The sequence below is a fragment of the Apaloderma vittatum genome, unplaced genomic scaffold (assembly GCF_000703405.1).
Source record: "Apaloderma vittatum isolate BGI_N311 unplaced genomic scaffold, ASM70340v1 scaffold15879, whole genome shotgun sequence".
NCBI lineage: Eukaryota > Metazoa > Chordata > Aves > Trogoniformes > Trogonidae > Apaloderma > Apaloderma vittatum.
Genome location: NW_009734762.1, coordinates 20,797 through 29,833, shown reverse-complemented (window position 1 = coordinate 29,833; position 9,037 = coordinate 20,797). Strand labels below are relative to the sequence as shown.

General features: G+C 44.9%; 1 protein-coding gene across 1 annotated transcript in view; it reads left to right on the top strand.

The window, feature by feature from the left end:
• Positions 1-1,357, top strand: part of ITM2C (integral membrane protein 2C) — a 6,586-nt gene extending 5,229 nt beyond the window's left edge. Inside the window, exon 5 of the mRNA XM_009876398.1 lies at positions 1,148-1,357. Within this exon, the coding sequence (XP_009874700.1) occupies positions 1,148-1,239 (92 nt within the window). The 3' untranslated portion in view covers positions 1,240-1,357. The remainder of the gene's footprint in view (positions 1-1,147) is intronic.
• Positions 1,358-9,037: the final 7,680 nt, after the last annotated feature.

The window sequence follows — 9,037 nt, the reverse complement described above, 5'->3', positions numbered from 1 at the left end:
CCTGCTGTCACAGCCGTGCTGGCCTCTTCATGGCGAGAGGGGAGCTTTCCCTGTGGGTGTAAGCACACAGGAGATCTTTTGAGGTGTTTTTCCATTTAATTAATCTAAACCCCAGCTTGGGATGCTGCTGCTGCAAAAATGGGTGCTGGCTGTCCGTCAGCCGAAGAGAAACATTGAGAAAATGGTTGCAGGAGCCAGAAATTCATTTACATGTGGGCTCCTGGGGCTGAGCTAATAGCGGTGCTGTTGGGAACTGTTTGGAAGATTTCCCTAATGGAGACACTCGCTTCGGTGGCAGCTATTCAGAGCAGATTAAGTCTGCAAAATTGCCTTTAAGTAGTTAAGTTCCTAATAATACAGAAAAAGTTGTCAAGAGGGAACACTGGACTGCCTTAAAATGATTTCATGAAACGCAGCAATATGTATCTTGTATGCAAATAGTAATATTGCTGCAAAAAAACCCATAAAACCCACACCTCTATTTCAGTATTTGTGTTTATTTGGTTTTAGGTAGGAGTGTGCTTCAGGGCTCACCTGAAATATGAGTCCATAAGAAGTTTGAGTTTGGATCTCTGGGGAAATTGGAGGGAGCCGAGAGCTCTTGGGTACAGTTCATGGTGCTCTTTCCCAAGGGGTGCTGGCACACTGGCTGCTGCTCTTGCTGAGCCCTGGCAGGATCCTCTTTGCCAGCGGAGAGGAGTAGCTGCCAGGCAGAGCTGCCCACAGTCGAGGTCGTGCAATTTAAGGGCAACAGGAAGCATTTACTTGTTTCCCAGAGAGGCTGCAGCCATAGCAGGATCAGGGCACGTGAGGGGACAAAGTGGCAGAGGGGGGGTGATTTTCAGCCCTCCTCAGCTGCCTTCAGAGCTGTGCTCTGTGCCAGCCCGTGACTTCTGCTGGCTGCTGAGGCTTTCTGGTCTCTGAGATAACACTGAGATGCCATCAGCTGAAACCAGCTGTTTCCAGGCAGCTCCCCCAGCTCACGGCAGCTCTTACTGCTGGTCCGTGGCCTTAGAGAATATGGTTGTTCTTCCAAAGACCAGATTATGCTGCTTTTCAATGGGCTGTGTTGTTCCTGCATATTGGTGTTCAGGGCTTGCATCTCACCTGCTTTCCTTCCCCTCTTCTCTCTTTTGATCACTTCTAGGTATCAGTCGACGCGAGGCTGGAAACTGTCACCGTATTCGTCACTTTGAAAACACTTTTGTGGTCGAAACTGTTATCTGCAATAAGTCGTGAAGCCACTCTCCAGATGTAACCTTCCTCGGCTTTGCTTGCACACACAGGCACATACACGCGCTCAGCCCTCTCTTTAGACATGGCAATCTGTCTTTCTTTTTTAACTCCCTCCCCTGCTTGTGCCACACGAACCTCTTGGGTCTGTTGTGGCCTCACAGCGGATTCTCTTTTCTCCCTGCTGCCTACCTGCGGTGTTTACTGGGCTTAAATTTACACAGTGATCAATGATAACCTGGGAGTAGGTGCAGCTTATTCCACGCTATAGGACAGGAATCTCTTCTGGGAGCAGATTTGGGGTAGAGGGGATGGCTGAGAGAGAGGAGTGCTGGAAATAGGTGCATCTACTCCCAGCTTATGTGTTGTGTATGCGCAAGAGCAGAGTTACTGTTTAGTGCTGATGCGATGACCAGAAATACGTAGCTGGATTCACTTAAGAAAAGAGTAGTAGTGGGGCTACAGACAGGGTGGAGTGAGGTGTTTTCCTCCTGCCCTGTGTCTGTCCTGGCCAGCTCTGCTTGCTTGGGAAGATGAGTTATGTTCACACAGGTCTGCCTTCCCGAGTTGTTGAGATCCCATCTGTGTGTGGATGGGGTGCCATGCCTACGTACCAAGTGGTGTCAGCAGCAGAACTGGTGGTTACTGGCAAGCACAGAAGCAGATTTTGATTTATTTTTTTTTTAACGGAGTGTGTATTCTCATATAACTCCTCTGATGAAAGCTGTTTTGATAGCAGCTACTGTAGTCCAGCCATGTATCGCATTATCTCCAGGCACCGTGGTAGTACAGATATTGATACAGGGCAAGACTCAGCTGATCAATATACTGCAGAGAAATTGTGTGAACAAAACTGCATTTCTATTGATCATCAGACAGAGGAATTGCAGAGTAATTAAATAATCTCCCCTCTGTTCCATAAATATAGTTAAAACTAATTAGGTTCTTGAAATGCAGGCAGTTTTTTGGCTTGAAAGAACGGGGTGAGTTTCAACTTGGCACATTTTTGTTAATTGGTTTCCAGCAAATCTGGACTTGCTCACCATCTGTTGAAATGAGCTTGTTGTTTTAGAAGAGGAAGGATAAAGTAAGCGCAAGTACAATCATTAACTCAGCAGAACCAAAAGAAGTGAATATATTTTAGAATAAAACTTTGAAGTAATAATACTGTGAGTTAATTATGTGAAAACAAACCAGGATCTCAAAATGGTCATGTAATGCAACAGGAATTAGTATGTCCTTAGAGGCTGAGAATTTATTTTTTTTATGTAAACATAGTCAACTATAAATATTAAGTTTTAACAAGTAGAGGAAGACACTTTGGCTTCATTCTGCTTTAAGCTTAATGTAAAATGAAGAATTACGTGCACTTCACACAGGTTGGTAAGGAAAGTTTCCCACTGCCAAAGGGACATTTGCTTTTCTAGTGTTGTGTTTTTCCAGCAATAACTTGCTGCTGGCCCTGACCTTTCATTGCGGAGCGGATGACAAGAAGTGGGTCAGAGAACTCGCTTGCTTGGCGGAAGTGCTGCAAACTGGTAAATTTAAGCCCTGTGTTGCTCTTCATTTCTAGGAAGCTAAGCCTGCACTCAGGTGAGCATACAGACCTCTTTTTCCCCTTCCTTCTGATTCTGCATGAATTAACTGGTCATTGAATATGCTAACTCTGTGCAATCTCGCAGCTCTAAGGACAAACCTTGGTTCTTTAAGGTGAACTAACGTGGTCGCTGTTTCATAGGATGAGGATGCAATTGTCTAGAAAGAAAACATAAGATGCTGTGTATATTTTGTCTGGTGGGACCTTTACTTCCTAGGAAAAACTCTATGGGATAATAAAATCTTTTACCTCTGATATGTAAAGCGTGTGCTTGTTTGGAATGAAAAGTGTGTGCCCAACTGTCGCTCGTGGGAGGTAGTGGCCGGGTTGCCTCGGAAGGGTCAGCCCAGCGGCGGCTCAGACCTGGGCAGTGGGAGGATGCTGCTATGTGGAGACCCTTCCCCGTGGCCATGGGAAGGCAGCTCTGACACCTGCCTGTGCCTGCAGGCTCTGCAGGGCTTTTTCCTCTGTCCCTCTGCTACCCTGCGAGGCCCGAGGGCCAACCCACGGTGAGGAAGCTGCTGCCAAACCGAGGTCTGTGAAGCAGCAAGATCCCTCTGCTGCTTGGGTGGCTGTGGTCATCTGATCTCCACACTCATCCTCGGTTCTCCAGCAGCCTGACTTTTGTGCATGTTTGTCTGTTTGGGTCCCTTAGTGCTCTCCCAAGGACAGTAATCCTGAACTCGGCCGTTCCTCTTTCCACCCTTAGTCTCTGGTTAATTAATGAGGAAATTCACGTTTTGCTTCTTAGAGCTATTTTTGTTGCATTTTTGCATTTACCCTCGAGGTATCTGCATGCTTTTTTCCATTATTGGGGTTCTGCAGGAGAGAGCTGCATCGTACAGTAATTACGTTTGCTAAAGCCTCTTCTCCTGGGCTGGCCCAGCCAGTCTTCTGCCAACGGCACCGGGCTGATGAAGCAACTCTGCATCACCCCATGAGGAACCTGACCCCTTGGAGATGTTCACCTTCTAGACACTGCAGTGCTGATATAAATCATAGAATGGCCTAGGCTGGAAGGGACCTTAGAGATCATTTTAATCCAGCCTCCCTGTCGCCAGGGTCACCACCTCTCGACTAGGTCAGGCAATACATGGGGACCGAATGGGAATCGAACCTGCGACCTCTGCATTGTCAGCACCACTGATGCATTTCAATAAATCTACTTACCAGTAAGTCACCGTGAGGTTTGTCCAGTGCAAAAAAATAACCAGCTTGCATTGTGAAATCTAGCATTTTTCTTTTGAACATTCGCTCTTGGCTCATTTTTTTCGTTTCCCGAGGCTGTGTTCATTGCCCCTTGCTCTTGGGAGACTTGAAGTAAGTCAGTTCTACTTCTTAATCTTGCTCATGTTCTGGTAGAAGGCTGGTCCTTTTTTCTTGAACAATGGCACATATAAAAGCTTGGCGATAAAGCCTGCTTTAGGAGAACAGCGTGGCAGAGATGCAGTTGATACCCTGGGATGTGGAGCACTGTGATAGCAGCTACATCAAATGTAATTTGCTTTTTAATACTTGCATATTGCAATTTGGTTCTTCTTGTTGAGGTTTGCCAGGCAGTGCTCAGTGAGTCAAAGTTTTGGGTTAACTCTTACGAGCATCCACTTCCAGGCACTGGTGGATATTTTTAAAAAAAATACTAGTCCCCTCATTTTATTATGGTTTATAAGAAGTTTCAGTTGTTCTTACTGGGAATTGCCTACAGCCCGTTTAGCTCACCATCAGCTGATATATTCTGCCGAGCTAATGAAAAGCCGATTCTCACTCTTGCACGTATGTGCCTTAGGATGTACGAGTTGTTCCTGAGAATTTTGTTGCTGTCGTTCAGATTTCCACTCAGGGTCTTATAAAAGCAAGTATTATGGATGCTGTCACAGCTTCCCAGAGGGGAGGAAAAAAAAAAAAAGCCAAACTTAGATAATCTACCAAAGACAGCTTCCCATGAGAGTGTCCCAAGTCTAAGGAAAATGCCAGTTTCTTGTCCTTTTGGTAAGTACAATTCCTGATGGTGGTGTTCATGTCCCAGTGAAATCAATGAGGTGCAGCAGCTCCATAAGAGGAAATATTTTCTGGGTTAAATGAACAGAAAGCAGAGTCTGAGGGGAGAGAGTCTCTAACAAATACAGGTTGAGCTTCAGTGAGTATTTTCAGCTGAAAAAAAATAAAATTGTAGCATAGAAAGGAGGGTGGAAGCAAATAAACTTCCTGATCTTAAGCTGAAGCATTTGTTTTAATATTTTAGTTATTAGGTTAGTTATTCTTGTTTTGAAACTTTTTTTGATCTAAATATACTGAACTAAAAAAATCATAAAGTAATGTGGATATAAAACAAACACTATTCATTTTGTGTTAAAAGAAACATAAATGTTGACCAAAATGTCAACAAAACGCTACTGTTTTAGTTGTTGGGGTTTTTTTCTGCTGGAAAAAAACTGAGATGAAGAACCTAATTGTGATTTGATCTTAATCTTTTTTTTCTTTTCTCCTAAAAATTTGCTTCGTACACCAACAGTAGAAATCCCGTATTTTCTATTCAGTTTCCAACCTTTTTTTGCCAGCAGGGCCCAATGAGGCTGAAAAAAAGAACTAAAACTTGAAGCGACGTTTGGACCATCCCACTTGTTACACTGAAATGAGGAGCCTTTGTTTCCCAGCCAGTAAGGACATCTCTAGAGGCTGATTTTGAGCCCTCAGTTTAGGAGCTCCTGCATACCTTAGTCTCTTAAGTGGGACAACATGAATGCCCTTGTGCATCAGGTATTTTTAATTGCTGTTATTTTTTAAAGCAAGACTGACTTTAGGACAGTTGGCTGTTGCTTTTCCTGGCTGCTGTGTCCATGACCTCTCGTACACTGGAGACTTCTGCTTCCCTGCACGAGGACTAGACCTGCTTATTCTGAAATGCTTACTCCGACTTGCTGTGTCTGCAGGTAAGGAGGTAAGTGCTGAGCAGAAATACCAGCTGTGTGTCCCTGCAGGCTGGTTTGTGGCTGCTGCTTTTGGTCTCTTTTGCATAGAAGGGAAAAATCTCTTGATTTAGGTTGGAGCTGCCTCCGCAGCAGCTTCAGTTGGTCACTAAGTGACCTTCCCCATCCCCGTAGTCGCCTTTCATACAGTCCCTTTTCCACAGGGTCTTCATAGCTCCAAAGTGGGTCTTGTGGGGCAGAGCTCTCTCTGCGAAGGTGGCACATATCCCATCGTAGGGGGTGGCCCCCAAGAGGCATCTGCTGAGAAAACAGGAGCAATCCAAGCCCAGCCCGGAGCCTCAGCCCCTGCCCACAGCTCATCCATCACTGGGCTGTGACTAATGACGGGAGGATTCTGCAGAGATGATATAACATGCAAGGCAAGCTTGCAACTGGGACTGGTTATATAGGCTTAGACTCTTCTTCTGTAGGCAGGTCACGTCAGAGGACAGGCTGGAGCTGGGGGCATCTGTCAAGCAGGAGGAGCACAGGGTGCGGGGACTGCTTGAAAATTCCCAGCACTTCAACTCCTTCGCTCTTGCTAAAAATCTTAAAAGAAATGAGTGGGTTGAAGAATCAAGAGGCAGCTGTTTCCTTAAGTTTGCTGAAAATACTTACTCTGGGAAAATTATTATTCATAGTGAATGTGGAAGGTGTTTGTGCCAGCTCTAATTAACCATTCTTGCTAGCATGAAGATGTTCTCCAGTGGAAGCCAGTACGTTGTTCTATTCATTTGGATTAATTAATGCGAAAAGGCCAAGTATGTAATTTCATACTTGAATTTTTAGATCTGTATTTGAATTGAATTGAAATCATGTTATGCAATGATTGAAATATTCTCATGGTCTGGCTGAGGGAAAGAAGTTTCAAAAAAGAAAACAACTTAATGTTGAAGAAAACCTCTCAAACTGAAATTTGTTGTCTTTTAAAGAGATTTCTCTAGCATATCACTCTGTGCCCTATTTGGTATTCATGGAGCAACTTGTTCTGAGTAGTAAAGGCTTTGGATCAGGCCCTAGCTCATTTCTTACTCTTTTCAGATGGTGATTTTGTACGAAGGTACCAAGGAGGCCTGGGAAGTGCCTGTGGGCAAGCAGGCAGTGACTTTGCAATGCACATCGTTAAGAAATTTGGCAAGCTGGATTTGAGAAATGAAAGAAAATTGCAGCTCTGGTTTTGAACTTATAGCAGCCTTTGTGGTAATTAAACTAGTAGCACCGTGTTAGTGGTCTCTGTGGGGGTGTATTGGAAAATACAGACGAATGGAGCTACTCTTTAGAGAAAGATTTGGACCTGACACGGCCGTGGTTTTGGGTTTGAGTGCTGAAAGCAGCAATTTTAGGCAGCATTTTGTATCACTTAGCTGAGTTCAGTTTGGTTTCCAAGTGGACTGCTCATTTTGTAGATCGAATATTTAGGAGCCATTTTAGTAGCCTGATGTGTTGTTGTTACACAAGCTAAGAATAAACACTGGAGGTCACTACAAAACCGTTAAAAAGAAAAAAAAAAAGCCTAGAGTGGAATAAACCATGCACAAGACAGCTATAAAATCAGCTGCATCTGGCTTTGCCTGGCCACTGGCAGCCCCAGCTCCTCGTTGGGGACGCAAGGCAGGCTGTGTGGGTTGGCAGCCCCACGTTGCTGGCTTGCTCACGGCGCAGGATGCGCAGCTGAATGCTTTTGGTTCTGCAATGCTTTTGTCAAGATCTCAGAGTTAGGGCTGTCGGAGTAACTGTGGAAGAAGGAAGCAGTGGGCTCTGTGTGGGGCTGGCTGGATGCTGCCTCCAAGCTTCAGAAAGCGCTCCCCATCCCTGGCATTTCCCGGTGCCACCTATGATTCCTTGCTTTATTAGAAGATTTTAATATGTATTTCAAATGGATGTGGCGTGTGTGCAGCTTGCTGGGGGCATGTACTGCCTTCGAGGCTGCCCGCTGAGGTGTGAGGTGCTAACACAATGTCCTCCTCAAAAAACTAAGTGCACACCCAGTCATTGAGCAGCACTGCAAGAAAATCCCACAGTTTGTGCATGGGTCCCTGCGGTGTGAGGCGGACACAGAGCAGGAGGGTTCAACTGCTCCTCACTGGAGCAACAAATGGGGCTGGGAACAGCAAACGGGTGATTTTTTGATTTGTAGTAACTCTTGCAAAGTCGCTGTGGAACTATTCCTGAAGTTAGGGGTCTGGGTCAGGGCAAATACAGTTAGCCTGCTGGTGAAACGGCACATCACAGCTGCTTGAGCACAAGACTCGAGAAGAAAACGAAAACAAATTAACTGTATTCTATCTCCTGCCCTATTTTGGCCCCTTTTGCCCCATTCAGTTGAAGACATCCCAGTTTCCTACACTGCTGGAAGGGAATTCTGTCTTGGTAGCTGCAGACTGGCTTGCAGAGCAGTAGAAAAAATAAATAAATTGTCTAATAAAATTGCTCCAAGGAGCATTTGACAATGTTTTGGGAAGAAAGGAGGCCTCTAAAATTGATGAAGGAACTATGAAGTACAGATAGTTGCAATGTAGCTTGTGCGCCTCTGAAACATGAGGCAGATTTGCAATAAGCTTTTGGACCATCTCTCTCTGAGCTTTATAACAGCTTTAAAAAAAGATTCAATTAAGATGTCACTGATATAAATGCTTTCTCGTCCGCCCAACCCCAGTATTTTAGTGTTAGGCCATGAAATGCATGAGCAAACAACAAAGTCAGACCTAGTTGCCTTTATAGCATCAGATACCAAATATCAAATTGGCTGGGTGAAATGTTAAAGCGGGGAGAGGAAGGCATGTCAGCTCTTTAACGAGGTTTGCGAAGGAAATGCACTTTGCTTTCGATGAAGCTGTTAAATTGCACTAAGAGGTAAATATTTGTTATTAATCTCCTTGATGATCTGGATGGTAGCTGTTTCTGAGCAGTGCTTTGGGCTTGCCCGCCCAGACTCGGTAGGTCTTTACATTTTCAGTGTACTGCTGCTGCTTGTGTCCGCCGGTTTGGCCAAAAAGAATGTTTTCTTTAATTTTTTTTTGGAGCAAGAAGTCTCTCTGTGTCCCACACCTACCTCTTGAGAGCTCAGCCATCATGGCTCCGGTCCCAGGGGCTGAGGCCTGCTCACTGCCTGTGCCATACATTGTGGCCCTGTTTGCATAAATGAATGTGCCATTACCTCATCGAATGACCCCTGTTATTCCACCTGTTTTCTGTTGGAAAACCACAGGGTTTGGTTTGTTTTTTTTTCAGCCTCCTCTGA